General features: G+C 45.1%; 1 protein-coding gene across 2 annotated transcripts in view; it reads left to right on the top strand.

Moving 5' to 3' along the window:
* Positions 1–7,063: 7,063 nt before the first annotated feature.
* The window catches only part of ROR2 (receptor tyrosine kinase like orphan receptor 2), a 231,687-nt gene continuing 217,840 nt past the window's right edge, over positions 7,064–20,910 (top strand). Inside the window, exon 1 of one of the 2 annotated variants that reach the window (XM_060200508.1) lies at positions 7,064–8,510. In XM_060200508.1, coding sequence (XP_060056491.1) covers positions 8,423–8,510 — 88 coding nt within the window. In that variant the 5' untranslated portion in view covers positions 7,064–8,422. The remainder of the gene's footprint in view (positions 8,511–20,910) is intronic. The other variant, XR_009552137.1, reaches the window with a different exon arrangement.

Consider the following 20,910-nt stretch of genomic DNA (forward strand, 5'->3'; position numbering starts at 1 on the left):
CACTTTTCTCTCCACCCTCTCTGCGTCGCATCCTGTTCCCACCCTACTGGGCTAGTATATTTATAAGGACAAGATGGTTTGTAGTAGTTAGTTTAGCTTAGAGAAATTTCCCATGAGTGGTCATCCCACTTCCAGTTATCTTGTCCATCTCCAAAACTCTCTCCCTTTACACTGTCTGAACTGGAAGACGCTTTGAAGAGGGTTAAACCGGGAACAGCTGCTGGCTATGATAACATCACCCCAGAACTCATTCTTAACCTGGGCCCCGCAGCAAAGAAGTGGCTCACTTCATTCCTGTCCCACATCTTGGAATCAGAGTCTATGCCCAAAGTTCGGCGTCGTGCGAAGATAATAGCGGTTTTGAAACCAAAGAAAGACCCAACACTGGCCGCCAGCTATAGACCAATTTCTCTCCTCTCCGTGTGTTACAAACTCCTTGAGAGGCTGCTTCTGTCACGTATTTCTCATCTTACAGAGAAATTCCTATCACCCGCCCAAGCTGGTTTCCGCCCAGGAAGATCTACCTGCGAACAAGCCCTGGCCCTCTCAACTTACACTGAAAATGGATTCCAGAAGAATTTAAAGACGGGTGCTGTCTTTGTCGATCTCACAGCAGCCTATGACACGGTCTGGCACCATGGTCTCCTAGTCAAGATCTCAAGATGCCTGCCTCCATGGGTGGCCAACACTATATCGTTTCTCCTCCAAAACAGAAGATTCCGGGTGCATCTGGGTGACAAGTCTAGCAGATGGAGACTTGTCTCAAGTGGCCTCCCCCAGGGCTCTGTTCTGGCTCCTACGCTATTTAATATTTACATCAATGACCTCCCAGAAACTTCTTCAAGGAAGTTCATCTATGCCGATGACATCTGCTGTGCAACTCAGGCATCCAAGTTCGACATCCTCGAGGAAACACTCACGAAAGACATGTCTCTGATATCTGATTACTGTAAAAAATGGCGACTAATCCCTAGCACTGCAAAAACGGTATCATCTGTTTTCCATCTACACCATGCCTCGGCCTCGCATGAGCTTAATGTGCAGCTTGGTGATACGAGAATCCGGCATGAAGCCCAGCCAGTCTATCTTGGCGTTACTCTTGATCGCACTCTGTCATTTCACAAACATCTCATAAAAACTGCAGCAAAGGTGGGCGCGAGGAATAACATCATTGCAAGACTGGCCAGCTCCTCATGGGGCGTGAGCGCTTCCCCACTACGATCATCATCTCTGGCATTATGCTATTCCACTGCAGAATACTGTGCCCCAGTATGGTTCCATAGCCCCCATGTCCACTTGGTCGATTCCAAATTATATTCCTCCATGAGGATAATTTCTGGAACCATCCGTTCCAACCCGGTTCCATGGCTGCCAGTTCTTAGCAACATCGCCCCGCCAGATATTCGTCGGGATGCGGCATCATCTAAGTTCATTTCCCACGTCTACGCTCGACCGGACCTGCCAATATACGCGGATATCTTCGCCCACCCTGTCCAACGCTTGACGTCTCGTCACCCAATCTGGTCCCCTACGCCTACACTGAACTTCTCTGTTCCAGACTCTTGGAAACAGAGTTGGCAGTCAGCTGAGGTAAAGAACAAACACCTCATCACAGACCCCTGTAAGCGTCAACCCGGCTTTGACCTAGCACGTTATGATTGGGCCCTCCTCAATCGCTATCGAACAGGCCATGGCCGGTGTGCCGCTATGTTCCATCGCTGGGGAGCCAGAGACAACCCGAACTCCCCCTGCGGCTCCAGACAGACTATGACCCACATAGTCAACAACTGCCACCTCTCCAGATTCAAAGGAGGTCTCGAAACTTTACATCAGGCTCAACCTGACGCTGTTGACTGGCTACGGAAGAAGGGCAAACGCTAGAAGAAGAAGAAGGAGAAGGAGAAGGAGAAGGAGAAGGAGAAGGAGAAGGAGAAGAAGTTTAGCTTAGCTTGGTATAGATTGCGCTGCGTCCTGCATGAATAAAGAGATACTGCCTACAGCTCAACCATGAGTCCCTGGTTGTCTGTTAGCCGCCCGTGAAGCCAGCCCGGCGAAAACAACAGGGTTGGGATCAGCAGATACAGTATCAGTTTGTATGAATTGAGAGAAGCATGCAGGAAAGTGAGTCCCACCCTAGAGGTTCCAGGCCTGGGACAAATATGGGCTTTATAGAGAAAGGGGAAGATTGCTGCTGTCTTAGGGTATAAGAAGACAATAGATAGTTATTGCCATAACCAGATTATTTGGCAATTCGGTTAACTTTGAAAATCCCATTGTTTGGATTTGCTATATCGTTAAAGACCTCACCATAATATATGCCCTATTATGATATTTACATATAGCTGTATCTTATAAAGTAACAATGCCAGTTGCTTCTGTTCTCCCTGGTCTAAGTTTTTAGATTTACTATTTCAAAGAACAAGTAATTACTAGAAATGTATTAACAATCTGAGCCCACTATAAAAATGACACCTCATCTTTAACCCAGGTTAAAACCTGGTCTCATTGCACTGAAGGAGGTTCAGGGCATTTTTCTCTCTTTTTGTTTCTCCTTTCTCTACCTCTATCTGAAAAAGTACATCTAGAGCAGTGAAACACTGGCCTAAAATATTAATTTTATTCTGTGGAGATAACTCAGTTAGCCATAGAGCACAGGAGTTTGCATGTCTAAGGCCTTAGGACAATCATAGAAAATTCCATATGGCAGAGTGGAGCAGTGATCTGTCCTCTCTCTGTGTGTGTTTCTCTCTCATAATGAAAAATAAATTTCAAAAAAGTTTAACAATATGAGTAGTTCATTACTGATTAAGTCAGACCTGCTTAAAGGGTTCATGTTGTCAGCAGTATCTCGATTTCCTTTATTCTCTATGTTCTGCTAGTTTCCTGGCTTCATTACGTTGCTAAAATGTTTGCTTGAACGGCTAACCACACTCTTGTATTCCAGGCAGGGAGATGAAAAAGAAAATGCCAAAAAATGGTGATACTTATACAGAAGTCATAGACATGACCACACGGATGGTGATTTAGTAAATAATTTATTCCATAGTTTACCTTTGTAGTTCTCCAGGATGTTGAATACAGATGTGCTTATGATCATTTTTTTATTATCTTTTTTTTTTTCCTCCAGGGTTATTGCTGGGCTCAGTGCCTGCACCATGAATCCACCGCTCCTGGAGGCCATTTTTCCCCCTTTTGTTGCCCTTGTTGTTGTAGCCTCCTTGTGGTTATCATTGCCACTGTTGATGTCATTCGTTGTTAGATAGGACAGAGAGAAATGGAGAGAGAAGGGGAAGACAGAGGGGGAGAGAAAGATAGACACCTGCAGACCTGCTTCACTGCCTGTGAAGCGAGTCCCCTGCAGGTGGGGAGCTGGTCCCTGCGCTTTGCGCCACGTGCGCTTAACCCACTGCGCTACAGCCCGACCCCTGCTTATGATCACTTTATCTAGTTACACTGTAATTTGTTTCGACACTTTCTGCTGTAAACACTAATTGCGACTTTCCCTGCTTATATTCTCCTTTTGTTTCTTCTCAATAGAATTCCAATTCTGGAGCACTGTCATAACAGTACACTCAACTAATAATTTATAACTGCTGGTTTCACTTGTATTTGTGAGTGGTCATGTATATAACAAGCCTCTTTCAAGACAATAATAAATTAAGCAGGGTTGGGGGCCGGGAGGTATTGCACTGGGTTAAGCGCAAAGAGAAAGGACCTGAGCAAGGATCCAGGTTAGAGGCCCCAGCTCCCTACCTGCAAGGGGGGGCCGGTTGCTTCGCAAGTGGTGAAGCAGGTCTTCAGGTGTCTGTCTTCTCTTCTCTCAATTTCTCTCTGTTCTATCCAACAATAACAATAGCAGCAACAACTACGACAATAATAATAGCAACTACACTACCACCAATGAAAAAAGATGGCCGCTGGGGGCCGGACTGTAGCGCATCGGGTTAAGCACACATGGCACAGAGTGCAAGGACCAGCATAAGGATCCCAGTTTGAGCCCCTGGCTCCCCACCTGCAGGGCAGTCATTTCACTGGCGGTGAGGTAGGTCTACAGGCGTCTATCTTTATCTTCCCTTCTCTGTCTTCCTCTCCCCTCTCGATTTCTCTCTGTCCTATCCAACAACAACAGCAACAATAATAGTAACAATACCGATAAACAACAAGGGCAACAAAAGGGGGGGGGAAAGGCCTCCAGGAGCGGTGGATTCCTGGTGCAGGCACCGGGAGCCTCAGTCATAATCCTGGAGGCAAAAAAAAAAAAAAGGCCTCCAGGAGCAGTGAATTTGTAGTGCAGGCACCGAGCCTCAGTAATAACCCTGGAGGCATAATAAATAAATAAAACAGGTAAATTAAAAAATTAAGAATGAAGATTTAAGTTAGTGCTACTGAAGTTATGCTTGTGTATGAAATATTTTATAATGGTAAGATCTTATATTAGGAAATAATTCAACCTTGCAACTAAGCCTGCTAATAGGTATTTTAGAATGAGGCTTACCTGATAAAGGTTGTACATTCACTTACATTCTAGCAAAAGCTCTTTGTCTTTTCATGAAGCTGATAAATTATTCATAGACCAGCTACTTTTATGAGAAACACTGATTGAAAACTTTATCCACATGTGTAAGTCTTGTCCAATCAGCTACTTTGAACAACATTGATTTAACAAGCTAATTTCAATAGTAGGTGACAATTACTTTTTCCTAAGAATTTTTATGGGCCAACTACTTAACTAACCCTGACAAAAGTCCAAGACATATAATTAAAAGAGTCATATTTAATGTAGGCAAGTAAAGAGTCTATTGTTGTTGGGGCTTTGTCATGTAAACTGAAGTGAGACATAGTGATACCACTATTTTCTTTTTACTCAGAAGTCTTTTGGCTGTTGGTGGTGTGTGTGTGGTTCTGCACAATTTTGGGGATAAATTACTCAATTTCATTGAAAAATGTCATTAGCATCTTGACAGGGATTGCATTAAAACTATAGATTGCTTTTGGAAGGGTGGTCATTTTAAGTAATGTTCATTCTAATCCAGGATCAAGAAATGCTCTTCTGTTTCCTCCTGCCATTTTCTTTTTTCTTTTTTTCTTTTTTTTTTTGCCTCCAGGGTTATCACTGGGGCTTGGTGCCTGCACTACAAATCCACTGCTCCTGGAGGCCATTTTTCCCCCCTTTTGTTGCCCTTGTTTTTTATTGTTGTTGTTGTTGTTGTTATTATTGTTGTTATTGCTGTCATTGTTGTTGGATAATACAGAGAGAAATGGAGAGAGGAGAGGAAGGGGGGAGAGAAAGATAGGCACCTACAGACCTGTTTCACTGCACGTGTAGTGAGTGACCCCCTGGAAGTGGGGAGCCGGGGGCTTGAACTGGGATCCTTACACCAGTCTTTGCGCTTTGGGATCCTTACACCAGTCTTCGCACTTTGCGCTTAACCCAGTTGTGCTATCGCCCGGCCCCCTTTATTTTTTTTAATTTTTTTTTATTATTTATTTTTCCTTTTGTTGCCCTTGTTGTTTTATTGTTGTAGTTATAATTGTTGTTGATGATGTCATTGTTAGATAGGTCAGAGAGAAATGGAGAGAGGAGGGGAAGCTGGGAAAGAAAGAGAGACACCTGCACATTTGCTTCACTGCTTGCGAACTGACTCCCCTGGGAGCTGGAACCGGGATCCTTATGTGTGTCCTTGTGCTTTGCACCACGTGTGCTTACCCCACTGTGCTACCCCTCCCCCCTTCTATTTCTTTTTAACAGTGTCCTACAGTTTTCCCTGTAGAGATCTTCAGGAGATTGAACCTGGTACTTTGGAGCCTCAGGCATGAGAGTCTTTTTGCATAACCATTTTTTGCATAACCCCAGCCCTCTCTCCTAAATTTTTGATGCACAAAAACTATGTGGAACAATAAATGTTTACTGACTGAAGTTACTTGGTGTTTGTTTCACAACAATCTATCTTTGGAACTAAGCATATTCTGCTAACTACTTAGTGCATATTTTCACTTTCCTCATTAATAAGGATGTATTTCTTTCTTTCCTCCTGCTCCTCCTCCTCCTTCTCCTTCTGCTTCTTCTCTTATGGAGCTAGACCCTTGATCTATGATTTTACTCTTCTTGAGAGATTTTTCTCACAGAAAAGAAAGCTTTCTCCACTTCCATTTCATTCCTACTGGGCCATTTGCAGGAAAAGCACAAGTCCCATCCAGTGAGCTGTCCCTTAGACCCCCATAAGGACAAACCCGTTGTGTTTATCCCTCAGTTCTGAGCCTGTAGGAAGGAGAGGAAAGTGGGAGTGAGAGGGAGCTAGCAGGGAGGAGGCTAGGATTCCAGAGAGTGAAACTGGCGAGTGAGAAATGCTGAAAAGATAATTTTTGAAAAGTTTTAAGACATCGTGTGTGATATAACCCACATTTTTGCCCCCACCCAAGAAACTGTCAGTAAAAATATATGTTGCTGTTTAAACTCTCTGTCAGGTTTGTGGGGAACCCAGTCATGTGAAAATTGCACACAGATGAGGAACTGAAGAATGATTAGGTCATTTCCCCCAAAGTTCGCACCAAGCTTATTGGCAGAGCTGCTGACCAAATGGTTCTGGAACTACAATCCCCCCAGCTGGGTGTTCTGTTGATAGCTGGGTATTTGAGCACAGGCTTGAGGCTCCTGTCTGTTTCCTCACCAGATCCAGAGAGGAGGAGGAGTCTGGAACTAAGTGTTTCAAGACCAACTCTTAGTACCTTATTTACTCTTAAACCATCCATGAGGACCCCCAAGGGAAGACAGGGGAGGGAGGAAACCCAAAGATAAACACCTGGCAGCCCTCAAACAACACCCAGGAGAGCTGTCCCCCAGTTCAGATGTGGCGGTGGCAGTGGCTGCAGGACCCCCGTGTGCACAGACTGGAACGCAGCAATTGGATAATGATTTTACCATCTTCTTTCCACTCTCCTGAGGTCCTTGGCTTTCCTGGCCAGCCCCCAGTCCCCACAACGTACATCAGGAATGAGAACTGTGTGGGATGATCCCACACACAAATTTGCGAAAGACAGAGAGAGGCTCAGCCATTTTGTCAGCAGACATAACAGCAGTATTTTTATTTCATGCATGATGTCGGATAGCAGAGGGTCAGTCCCACTGGACAAGCTGGTGGTGGTGTGGTGGTGGTGGTGGTGGGGTAGGCCTCCGGGCCTGGCACCCAAGTCTGGGGCTTTTATTCACCCCGACCAGCAGGAAATAGTGCTTGGGCAAAACCACCACACAAACTTCTTGACAATCAGTTAAAAGATAAATCTCACAAAACAAACAGCTGAGACGTGGGGGGTGGTGGTGGGGTGGGTAGGTGGGCTTCTAAATCTTTCCTCCACGAGGGGAAAAACAAAGAAAACTCCTGAGTTACAAACAGGAGGGCAATGCCTTCTATTTCCAGACCCGTGCATATGTTAAGCAAAACCAAGAATAAGCATGAAAATATGCCATTTGAATTGCATTCAAATGTTTTTTTTTTTTTTTTTTTTTACAACTGAAGCAAATTACTTCTGCATGTGTGTGGGGGGGGCTCTGCAGAGAGCAAACAGTGTTCTGCCATTAATGGGTAAAATTACACAATTTGCTTTTAAACAGTAAGCCGCGGTCGCTTCAGCTTCAGATAGCATCGCGCTGCTCAGGGCTCCCTCCTTCTCCAGCGCCACTCCCACCAGTTTCTGGGCATTTTGAAGGCAGCTTGTCAACCCCACCCGGCGCTGCGCTGTCCCATAGTCCGGATAGGCCCATTTCTGTCCTTCAACATTTTCACTTCTCCGAAGTCCTCTCTGCTATTCCTCCCGCCACTCTGGTTTCTGGGACTGGGTCACTGAGTTGGAGGGAGGCACCGTGACCTCGAACCCAAGTCTGGGGGGCGGAGGGCGCCTCTTGAAAGTGGGTGCCAACTGTTGCCCGCGCTTCGCCAGGGTGGGCAGCGCCAGCTATGACCTGCTGGGAGCCCCCCAGGCGCCGCTTCTGCGCCTAAGCGTCCCGAGCCTTAGGCCCCTGGGAGGGCTGGAGCCCGCGCACGTTCAGGGACTGAGCTGCGCCCCGGGGTCCCGGTCCCCAACTTCCCGCGCGCCCCGCCCGCCGCTATCGCTCACCTCCGGCAGGGGGCGCCGGCGCCGGCCTAGGTCTGCCCATCGGGGCGGGCGAGTCGGGGACCCTGCCTCCTGCGCGCCCGCGGTCCGCCCCCCGAGCCCGCGCCCCGGAGCCTCGCAGCCTGCCTGCTCGCGGAGTCCGGAGCCTCGCGGTGCGTTCGGGCCAGGAAAGGAGGAAGGAGGTCCACGAGTTCCTCGAAAGGAACCAACTCCGGGCTAAGTTGGGAAGCATCCGCGAACGAGGGCAGCGAACCTCCGACCGACCGGGGAGGTGGCCCTTGGCCCCCGCGCCCCGGCGCCCACCACTCGCGGCATGGCCCGGGGCTCCACGCTGCTGCCGCTGCTCGCCCGGGCCGTCTGGGCGGCCGCCGCGCTGCTGCTCTCCGCGCCGCGAAGCTCAGGTAGGACCCGCGCTCCTGCGCCGGGCCAGGCGCGCAGCCTCGTGTGCGGGCGAAGGGGCTCCGGGCCCCGCGTCGCTCCCTCCTTGGACGACTGCGCCCCGGCCGCCGCGCCGGCGCCGGGCTCCCGAGCTGGGGGCGCCGGGCAGGGCCCCTCCGCGCCAGCGCCCCGCCGCCGGGGGCTGCTTCCAATAAGGCGCGCGCTGGACTAAGTGCTTCCAGAGGCCGGGGCGGGGGCGCTGCGCTGGCGCCCGGGGGAAGCCCCTCGCCGGGGCTTTCCGAGAGTCGTGAGTGTGAATGCGGCCCGATCCTGGGCTCGCAGACGTGTGGGGGGTGATTCCCAGGACCTTCCCTCGGTCCTTTCCAGTTCATCCCCGGGTTCCCGACTTCTCATCCCCGAGTTACCAATATCTTTCCAGGGGTCACGCTCCCGGGCACCCCTGGGTGTCTCGAAGGCCCTCCCGGACGGCCGCTGCAGTTGGGCCAGGCCTGGGAAGCAGGATTAGCACACACATGCCACTCCAAATCCTCGGGCTCTTGGTTTTTAGGGGGCTTTGGGTTTCCTTTTGTTGGCCCCTCGCCCCCTCCCCCCCAGGCGAGAGGTGATCTAAGCCGTGTTTCCTGTGCCAGAGGTCGGGGGTCTCTGGGACGCTTTCTGGGTAGTGGGCGTCCGATCGCCTTCTAACCTCACCCGAGACCTGGGACCCCCGGACGAAGCGGGAAACCAGAAGGGGCGGGCGTCTTCGTAGCATTTTCCTCGTGGGGGTACCCGAAGTCCACTGGGGACTCCGCCGGGGCCTGTCCGCAGAGATTCTCGTACTTGCGGGGACTGCTCCAAGGCTCAGGGGCATAGTGGCGTGGGTGGGTGGGGGCGACCTAAGGAAGTGACCCCTGGAGGGAACACTCGCCCAGGCTGTGTGGATACCGGGAGCACCTTTCATTCGCGCGCCTCGGGGCGGAGTTCCGGGCACCCTGCTGGAGCGTGGGACGGCCACCCCCAGATTGGGAAATTGAGAGCCTGAGGTTGGAAATGCTAGCCGTCCCAGTAACTAAATAGATTTCAGTGTTGCCACCCCTTGCATCGTGCCCCCCCCCCCTTTCTGCAGGCACAGTTGGGGGAGAGACACAGGAGTGGGTTTTAGTTCTTCTCCTCGTACTGCTGCCAACTGCTACACCCAGGGATCCAGTCCCGAGAAGTAGAAATCTAGGCAGCCTTTCCTGGGGAGTGTTTGGGTTTCAGCAGATGCTGATTACATCAGACATTCTGGTTTCTTTGATTTAGGAAGAGGGTGAGTTTATATCTCTGTCCTTTAAGGCATAAACTGTCGAGGATGCTTAAGCATTCTGAGTTCCTCTGGGATTCTAACAAAGTTCCTGTTGATCTCTACACCTCCACGTCGTAAGAAATCTCTCTTACTTTATAGTCAGTGCTCTGTTTGCTGCAGTTTAGTTGGGGGGTGGGCGGGGGGGATGAAGGAACTTTTATCCGGGACTGATAAGAAGGCTGATGATTTGCTGGGTGGCAATGCAGGGGATAACAGCCCTGCAAAAAAAGTTTGACTTTACAGACTTGTGACTGCAGGAGCTTCAGTCGCTTTTTTTTTGGGGGGGGGGCGGCACTTTGTGGAAAAGAGTTTGAGGTGGGAGACTCTGGAATGGGTGGTGGGTCTGCTACTGAAATCAAGCATGTTACAAGAATCAGAAGATTGCTTTTATTTAGGGCACAGTATTTTAAATGTTGCTCAGTTTAAGAAATTTCTGTAGAACAAAGCAATCCAGTGTCAATTTAGTTAATTTTTGAACTTGTATGAAGGTAATTTATTTTTCAACAATAGTAATAGTCGTCCTCCTCATCATCATCCATAGGAATAGGAAAGCTGTTTAAAACTCTCTTCCTCCGGGAATGCTGGATTAACGGAAAAATTCAAAGAATATGAACATTCATATTCAAAGCATGAATACAGTTTATGATTACAGGCGATCTGGGTGTTTGGCATCATATTTGTCTGTCAAGAGGAATCTCTGTAATTTGAGTGTATTTTATGTAGGAAACTTAAGTTACTACATATTAAAATAATCAAAAGGTTATTCAAAAAATGACCAGTATTCCTCCCCCTGCCATGAGTTAAAAAAAAAAAAAAGATCAGTATACTCTTGTTCTCTGTTTTTGTGGATAATTCTGTTCCTTAAGGAGACAAATACCTGATCAGGGACTATGTGTCCCACCTAGATGTTATCTGGATTGATGGGGGTAGGGGTGGGGGTGCTCCCTCCCCTTCAAGTTGACAGTTAAGTGGTTTACTTCTGGCCCAGATCCCTAGTTGTAATAAATAATGATAGTGATCGATCTAGAAGGAAGTAAACGAAAACATCTTGAATAAGAAGACTGTGGAAAAAGAAATGTTTCTATGTATATAGTAAGGCAACATGTTTTTCTTATTATGGCTGTGTACCAAGCAAAGAAGCAGCACACATTTTGAAATGCTTCAGTATTTAGAGAGCAAGTTTAACCCTCCCCTCTACTTGATAAAGAGTGCTATGCTGAGAATTGAATGCCACTGAGCTGTGTGACATTGTTATCAGTGGCTGTGAGAAAAGTGTTTATAGCAACTGTATGGGTGATCAAGGGAACTCTAGTTAGTGAGGCTTAACTTTTGGTTAATACAGTTAGTCACAGTTAGAAAACTGTCATGAATTCTGCTAATATGTTACATGCAAAAAGAGCAATGTGCATTTAATAGTTCAGCATTTACCAGGGGTAGTTTTTGGTGACTTAATTGCAGATTTAAGAGTCATTGTGACATGATTTTATTCTTTTTTTAAAAAAATATTTTATTATTACTTATTTATTCCCTTTTGTTGCCCTTGTTGTTTTATTGTTGTAGTTATTATTGTCATCATTGTTGGATAGGACAGAGAGAAATGGAGAGAGGAGGGGGAAGACAGACAGGAGGAGAGAAAGATAGACACCTGCAGACCAGTTGCTTCACTGCTTGTGAAGCAACTCCCCTGCAGGTGGGGAGCCAGGGCTCCAACCGGGATCCTTACGTGGGTCCTTGTGCTTTGCGCCACATGTGCTTAACCCACTGCGCCCAACTCCTATGATTTCTATTCTTATTGCCAAACTTTTTAAAAACCCTATTGTTTGGTTAAAGTATAGTCACAACTGGTGTGTGTATATCTTTTTCTTCATTATAGTGTGACTTGTAGTAAATTACTTGTTCCCTGCAAACATTTAAGCCTTGGTCTCATCTGAATTAAAGCCAGTATTTGCTTTGGAATATTTTTCAGAGGTTATCGGAACAGAAATGTAGGAATACGAAGACAGTCCCTCTGACAAGGAAAATGAATCCACTGGAAGGGAGTTTGTAAAGGAAAGCTTTTGTGGGGTTGGCATACCTTTAAAATGCATTCCACAGGAGGCCAGGATGTGGGAAGTCTATTATCATTGCTTTGGAGCTGAGTGTGAAAGCCTCAGCCTCCCTAATCTGTAGGCAGGACCTTAGTCAGTGTGATTAAATTCAGGAAATGTGTGGATTCTCAAACTCTTCTCTAGCAGAGTTCTAATTTGATCATTCCAAAGTGTACTGAGGGAGAAGTGGAGTATTTTGTGCCACCCATCAGAGATTATAACTATTTTATATAGTTTTCATTGATATTGGGGCTGTGATGGCGTTTATCTGACCTCTTCCCTAGGAACCTGAAGTTGACCATAGGCCTCTGCCCCATTCTTTGGTTACCTCCCAGAGAAGGACTGAGCTGTGCCTTTACCCTGCTGTGCACTACGGGGAGGAGAGGAGCTGGTGGTTCCTCCTGACTTTGAGATTGTTATGCTAACCAAGTTGTCATTAAGATATTCCCTTCTTTGGGAACCCTGCTGTGCCTTCCAAGTGGGCCTCTGAGTACCAAGCACAGAAGATTTCAAAGCAAAGTCACCAGGGGTCTTTGTTTTGCTGAGGAAGCCTTGCCTGTTAAGTCTGGGCCTTGCATGGCCAGTAGCAGTTCTGTGAAAAGACAGATGGGCCAGAAGGACTGGTGTGGAAAGCATCGCTTCTCAGGGACCTTTTGGATTACTTGATGTTGACTTATTCAGCTACAGAATAGAAATGATAGTTCGGTGTGTAGTGTGAGCTTCTTAAGTTTGGAGTAAAAATTCTGGCTGCAGCCTACTGGGGTTTGTACCAGCCTCCTATTTCTAGTATGTATTTATTTATTTGGTTTTGTCTAAGAGCTGGCCAAGTTGGAAATAAGAGTGGTACAGCCTTGCTTTGCATATGCAGTTGTCATAAAAATATGTCTGGGTATGATCTGTTTAAAATCATATTAACAGAATGGCCAATGAAATGTTTGTCGCTTTTCAAATACAGGGAATTGTGTTGATGTGGTTTACATCGTCGTTGGGCTTTCTGTTGTTAGAATTTTTAAAATTCTATTTCTAAAACAAGCTAGTGGGGAAAAAAAAACTACCAAAGGGAAGGAAATAATTACAGAAAAATTTAGCCTAATTTGACTAAGTGGCTTGTCCTCTAGAAGGTCTCAAGTTCTAGTAGGAAGTGGGATGTGTGTGTGTGTGTGTGTGTGTTTAATTGGTGTTAGAATGAGCTACAGTAAGCACTGTGCCACTTTTTTGAGATGTTATCTGGGGGAGAATGTGGCTGCTTCTTCAAGTCCTCAGGGAATGGGGGAGGGTTTCCCCAAATCCCAAATGTTCCTGGCCTAATGGTTTCCACACCCTGGTGTTCTCCAGCTGCCCTAGTTAACCCCACATGCAGTTAAATTACAGAAATGGTCGCTATAAACTTGTGTTGTGGAGTTGTGGAGGACAGTAGCTGCTAGCTATGGGTAGCTCTTTAGAGTAGAATTAATTAAACTGAGTTGAAATCCAGGATTCATTTCTTCTGGTGGTTGTGGCCACACTGCAGCTAGTGGCCTGAGGCAAAAGAGGACAGCTCGGGTCTATCACTGCTGGAAGCTGTCAAGTAGCATTAGAGGAGGCTTCCACTGTGTTCTCTCTTCATCTCTCTGTCTCTGTCTCTTTTTCTTTCTCTCTCTGGCTGTTGCTTCAGGAACAAATCAGAGTATTTCATATACCAGTGAAGTACTGGTTCTCATTAATAAAACAGTCCTGTAAAAATTAGTGAAGGCTGGGTGGTGGTACACTCGGTTAAGTGCACATATTATCATGTACAAGGACGTGGGTTCGAGCTCCTGCTGTGGGGGGGGGCATCACTCTGGTACATATGCTGCCGGGGGTTGAACTTAGGACCTCATGCTTGAGAGTCCACACTTTATCCACTGCGCCACCTCCCGGCCCACCAGATGATTTCTAAGTAGAAATTAAAGGCCAGAAAGGTATGATATGTTCAACTAAATATGTTCATGTTCTGGGACTCACAAATGCAGTTTCATTGCACTGGGCCACTTTTCATATATTTTAAAAATTTTTTGAAGATTTTATTTATTTATGAGAAAGATAGCAAGAGAGATCATATATTTTTAAATTTTTTTGAAGATTTTATTTATGAGAAAGATAGCAAGAGAGAGAGAGAGAGAGAGACAGAGAGAGAGAAAGAACCAGACATCACTCTGGTACGTGTGCTGCTGGGGATCGAACTCAGGACCTCATGCTTGAGAATCTAATGCTTGATCCACTACACCACCTCTCAGAGACAGCAGCACCAGAGTGTCCTGCGGTGCTATGGCACTGCCAGTGGTCCTGGGCTCAAACCAAATCATGTACCTTGCCCAGTGAGTCATCTTGCTGATAGCTTACCCCACCATTTTAATTATTATGTGTCTTAAGATTTGTTTGTTCCCTGGATTGAAGACACCACCAATGTGTCCTGGAGCTCAGCTTCCCCAGAGACCCATCCTACTAGGGAAAGAGAGAGGCAGACTGGGAGTGTGGACCGACCAGTCAACGCCCATGTTCAGCGGGGAAGCAATTACAGAAGCCAGACCTTCTACCTTCTGCAACCCTCAATGACCCTGGGTCCATGCTCCCAGAGGGATAGAGAATGGGAAAGCTATCGGGGGAGGGGGTGGGATATGGAGATTGGGCGGTGGGAATTGTGTGGAGTTGTACCCCTCCTACCCTATGGTTTTGTTAATTAATCCTTTCTTAAATAAAAAAAAAGAAAAAAAAAGAAAATTAAAAAAAAAATTTGTTTGTTGGTTTAGAACTGTTAGAGCTTCTTGGATCTAAATGTCTTTTTTTCAGTTTGATTAATTTCTTTTTTAAATTAAACCAAATTAATTCACTAAATTATTTATTTGTTAAATTAAATCAATTAATTTATTAAATTAATTTTAATTAATTAAAAAATTAAATTAGTTTATTGCCTCCAGGGTTATTGCCGGGGTTCGATGCCGGCACTATGAATCCACCTGGGAGCCACTTATTCCATTTTATTAGATAGGACAGAGAGAAATTGAGGGGGGCAGGCAGTGGCCCACCTGGCTAAGTGCACACATTACAGTGCAAAAGAACTCAGGTTCAAGCCTCTGGTCCCCACCTGCAGTATGAAAGCTTCACGAATGGTGAAGTAGGGCTGCAGGTGTCTCCCTCTCTATCTCCCCCATCCCTCTCAACTTCTCTCTGTCTCTATCCAATAATAAATAAATAAAAACATTAAAAAAAGAGAAATTGAGAGGGGGAGTGTGATAGAGAGGGAGAGAAAGATAGACACCTGCTGCATACCTGCCTCACTGCTTGGGAAGCTAACACCCCCCTCCAGGTGGGGACCCGGGGATTGGAACCAGGATCCTCGAATGGGTCACTGCACTTGGTATTATGTATGCGTAACCCGGTGCGCCACTGCCCGACCCCTGGTTATTCTTTCTTTTTTAAAATTTTTTTTATTCTTTTTCTTTTTTTCTTTTTATTTTTTTAAATTTTTAAAAATATTTTATTTTATTTATTCCCTTTTGTTGCCCTTGTTGTTTTATTGTTGTAGTTATTATTGTTGTTGTCATTGTTGGATAGGACAGAGAGAAATGCAGAGAGGAGGGGAAGACAGAGAGGAGGAGAGAAAGACAGACACCTGCAGACCTGCTTCACCGCCTGTGAAGCGACTCCCCTGCAGGTGGGGAGCCGGGGGCTCGAACCGGGATCCTTACGCCGGTCCTTGTGCTTTGTGCCACCTGCGCTTAACCCACTGCGCTACAGCCCGACTCCCAGTTATTATTTCTTTAGGTAAGAATTTGTTCCTCTTTCTTCTTCTCCTTCTGTCATCTCTATGAAATAAATGTTCCTCTTGATATTGTACCATAAGACTCTTATTTCATCTTCATTTGTTTTAGTTGTTGTTTTGTTTGTTTCCTCTCTCTTTTTTTTTTAGATTTTATTTATTTATTAATGAGAAAGATAGGAGGAGAGAGAGAGAGAAAGAACCAGACATCACTCTGGTACATGTGCTGCCGGGAGGATTGAACTCAGGACCTCATGCTTGAGAGTCTGATGCTTTATCCACTGCACCACCTCCTGGACCACATTGTTTCTTCTCATGTGTTGTTCAGCTCACCACTCTGACCTTGGGTTTCTATCTTTTTTGTGGGTGTCCTCTTTTATTATATTTTAGTTCAACTGCTAATTTTTTTTCATCTCTGTTTCTATTATGACTTCATTCATACATTCACTGCTGTCGACATTTTCTTTCATTGACCTTCTTGTTTCAGTGAGCAGCCTTAGGACCATAGCTTTAAAAAAATGTTAAAAAAAATATGGAGGGGGCCAGGTGGTGGTGCACCTGGTTGAGTGCGCGTGTTACAATGTGCAAGGATCCGGGTTTGAGCCCCAAGTTCCCACCTGCAGGGGGAAAGCTTTACAAGTGGTGAAACAGTGCTGCAGACGTCTCTCTCCCTCTCTCTCCCCCTTCCCTCTCAATTTCTGGCTATCTCTCTATCCAATAGATATATAAATGAATATATATTATATATTTATTAATATTTATATTATATACAAATATATATTGTATAAAATATTTATTAATAAAGATAATAAAATAGTTTTAAAAAATTGGGGGGCTCCTTTCTATAGCTCTGTTGAAGTAGGAGTTTTCTTTAGACTGTTTTGGTTTAAGAGTCGTGCAGCGTCCTCTTGTCTTTTTCATAGTGTCTCACGCTTACTGAGGGCCATAGAGATCTTCTGACTGTAGCTTGTTGTCACACCAAGACTTTTTTCTGGAGGGAAGGCATCACTCTATCTTCTACCTCCTTAATGCTGACCTTCTTCCTGTTGCTATGAGAGCTTAGTTACTGCATAAAAAATGATGAGAGCATGCCAAATGTGCACACAGCTTGAAGGAGTGCTATGACCAAGGCTAGGAGAATTTAAGAGCTAACTGTGTATATAACTAACATGGATTGTACATGGAACAAAATAGGAACCCCATGTACATCACTGACAGTAAGTGAATAATTTTTTTGCACACGTAAGTTATCTAGGGCTGTTAAAATTAAATATCTCTAACATTAAACAACAGACATAGACTCTCACATAGTTCTGGAAGCTAGAACCCCAAAAGTAGTGTCACCAGGGCCATGCTTTCTCAACAACTCGAAGGGACAATCATTTTTTCTCCTCCCCCTTCCTCCTTCTCTTTCTTCTCCTCCTCTTCCTCGAAACTCTTGGTGACGCCTGCAGTTCCTTGGCTTGTGGCAGCATCACTCTGATCTTCGTCCCATCCTTGCGTAATCTTCTCCCGTGTGTCTCTGTGTGTTCCCTCCACTTTTATTAGGCCACCTAGTCACTAAATTTGGGACGATCTTAAGCCTAGCATGATTTGACCTTTTGAGATCCTTGACTCATTACATCTACAACGACTATTTTCAGATACAGTCATATTTGAGGTTAGGTTGGTGTAAATTTTGAGGGAACACTATTTAACCCACTAAATTATGCAAATAAATAAAAGCGGCACTGAAGTGAAGGCACCTTTTTACAGAAAAATGCCATCTTGTGTCGGGTGAGCTGGAACAACCATATTTTGTGACAAACATTGGTTGTAACAAGAGTCATCAGTGAATGTGGAGTTAGTTGGTGGCGTGCCTGAGGGGGGAAAGGGAATGTCTAGGATCTCGGAGTATTCTCCCATAGAGTCTTTATTAGGAGAAGATGACTAGTGACTTGAGACTGGAGGAATTAGCATTACACTCACTGGATGATCAGAGCTCACACCACCCATATGGGCAGAAGGACATCATCCTTTTGAGAACAAGGGTATATTCTAAGGCAGGGATACAGAACCTGAATCTCATGGTGATGAAACTACCCACCCCAAATGGTGAGGCATTTTGTGCAACTGGCCTGTGTCATACTGCATGAAGGAGTTACATCGTGAGACAGCAAATGCAGAATGTGGTTCCAGACTGGGGTGGTTCTTGTCATATAGATAATCATTGGCATCTTTGGTGAAGTTTGAATATGGAGGAAAACTATTTTTTTTTATAAATTACATTTTTTATTTATTTATTTTCCTTTTTGTTGCCCTTGTTGTTTAACATTGTTGTGGTTATTAATGTTGTTGTTGTTGGATAGGACAGAGAGAAATGGAGAGAGGAGGGGAAGACAGAGAGGAGGAGAGAAAGACAGACACCTGCAGACCTGCTTCACCGCTTGTGAAGCGACTCCGCTGCAGGTGGGGAGCCGGGGGCTCGAACCCGGATCCTTACGCAGGTCCTGGCGATTTGCGCCACGTGCGCTTAACCCGCTGCGCCCCCGCCCGACTCCCGGAGGAAAACTATTTAAAAGATTTTTTGCCCTAGTTAATTCTCCTGGATTTGTTGATTATACTGAGGTTACTAGAATTAGCACTGCCTGCACATCGGCGCCTGTATGTCAAATCCATTGCTCCTTTTTTTTTTAACTTTGCTTTTGGAATTATTTTTATTTATTTGTTTATTTAATTTATTTTAAATATTTATGTATTTTCCCTTTTGTTGCTCTTGTTTTTATTGTTGTAGTTGTTGTTATTGATGTATTTGTTGTTGGATAGGACAGAGAGAAATGGAGAGAGATGGGGAAGACGGAGAGGGGGAGAGAAAGATAGACACCTGCAGACCTGCTGTGAAGTGACTCCCCTGCAGGTGTGGAGCCAGGGGCTCGAACCGGGATCCTTACACCGCTCTTTGTGCTTTGCGCCACGGGCACTTAACCCGCTGCGCTACCACCCGACTTCCTCATTGCTCCTTTTGACCAGTTTCTCCCCCCACCATTCTTTTATGTGATAGGACAGAAAGACATTGAGGGGGGAGATAGAGAGGAAGAGAGAAAGAGACACTTGCAGTACTACTTCACTGTTTGTGAAGCTTCCCCCCTGCAGGTGGGACCAGGGGCTTGAATCCGGGTCCTTGCACATGGCAAAATGTGCCCTCTACCTAGTGGGCTATTGTCTAGCCCTTAAGAATGCTCTTTGTTTTAGGAAGTATGTACAGAGTGCTAAGAGATAAAGAAGAACAAGGTTTACAATTCCTCTCAAATATCAAATAGTCTAGAATAAAATAAACTCTATGTATGGAGAGAGAATAATGGACCACTGGACAACTTGTGGAAAAATGAGTGGATAAGAAGCATTGGGGAACCCAAAACAAAAGATGTCTGCAGTTTTCCCTGGGGGAAAGAACTCAACGGAAGAACTTTTAATATGTAATGTCATGCAAGAGATTTTTATTAGAGAAAGACTGTCATTTGTAAGTGCAAGGAGCCAGCCTGTGCATGAAGGAACACAGGTCTTCTCAGGCAGGCTAGATGGTATCACAAAAAGTGCTTTCTGGGCTGGGGAGATAGTGAAAATAATAACTCACCAGACTTCTACGTCTGAGGTGGGAAGACCCCAAGTTTAATTCTCTGTACCACCATAAACCAGAACTGATTTAAACCAGAACTGCGATTTTTCTTTTTCTCTCTCATTCAAGTATTTAAACAACAACAATAAGTCCTGTGCTCTTCTACTGTACTGCCGCCCAGGTAGCTGGAGCTTTTCTCCTAAGAAGACTCTCATATTTTATATGTTCCAATATATTTCTTGGGGAAAAAAACAGTATATGCAACAGAAATTTAAACTGTGATTTTTGTGCTTGAATGTCATTATTATTTTAATACAAAGTGATAAGGCATTTCTTATTTTATAAAAAAATAAAAAAGAAAAGAAACATCAGGGAGTTTATGTACAACTCTTGCATCTTCTCTATAAAATTTGGCATTTAGGGGAATTCCGGGAGACACGGCCATGGAATAACTGGGATTGAATCAGATCTCCCTCCCCCACCAAACAATAAATAAATGTAACAGACCTAAACAGGATCCATCAGCTCTACAGCTGACACATCGTAGCCTTAGCCACCAAGGTGCAGACGCTATCATGATTCCTCCATCCTGGCTTCCTGAGCACATGACCTCACCAATGTGTCTTAGAACCTCACTGCTTCAGAGTTGTGCCCCACTTGGGAAAGATAGAAACAAGCTGGGAGTATGGATCAATCTGCCAATGCCCATGTCCAGCAGAGAAGCAATTGCAGAAGCCAGAGTTCCCACCTTCTGTACCCCAAAACCAATTTTGATCCATACTCCTAGTGGGGGAGGAAGCTTAGGGGGAAGATGTCAAGATGTCTAGAGGGCCCAACTCTAACTCCATCAGAAACTGGAAAGAGAGGAGGAAAAAGGGAGGGACATCTGGATGTAATAGTATGTGTATGTGTGACTTGGAAAGGAAGAGAAGATGGTACCTCTGTCCCCCAAAAGGCCAAATATACACAAATGTAGGCAAATGATTGTAGAAATAATAGTTAACTCGTATCTGCAACTTTAGGAGAACTGCTGTGACCTTACAATGGAGGGATTGGAGATCCAGAACTCTGGTGGTGGGCGTGGAGTTGTACCCCTGTTGTCTTGTAAATTTGTAAATCAATATCAATTCACTAATAAAAAAAATAAAAGACATAAAAAATAAAATTTGGCATTGGCTTCAAAGTAAGAAGCTAAAACCTGTTCAGTGATACAAAGGTGACTGTAGCTAGTAGAACGAATAATAGAGTTTAGCAGATTTTAATAGAAACAAAAAGGCTCAGATAGTTAAGACTTGATGAGATAGTGCCACTCCTTACACAGGAGTGGAGAAGGGTGCAGCCCACCTGTTCTCTGGTCCGGTTCATGAACCGGACTGAACATCACTGTTTTAGTCTTACTTTCTGGATTGCCAGAACTGCTTGCTTGTTTATCCTTGTGTTTTTTATTATAGAAAACTTCACGCATACATAAAATTAGACCACTACAGTGAGCTCTTAGATATTGCTTTCCCACCCAGATTCAGTAGCTACCATGTTCTTTTAATTTTATCTCATTTTTCTCAGTCCACTTAATGGATCCCTGACAACTTTAATTTTTTTTTTTTTTTTTTTTTTTACC

Source organism: Erinaceus europaeus, chromosome 10 (genome assembly GCF_950295315.1).
Source record: "Erinaceus europaeus chromosome 10, mEriEur2.1, whole genome shotgun sequence".
Lineage (NCBI taxonomy): Eukaryota > Metazoa > Chordata > Mammalia > Eulipotyphla > Erinaceidae > Erinaceus > Erinaceus europaeus.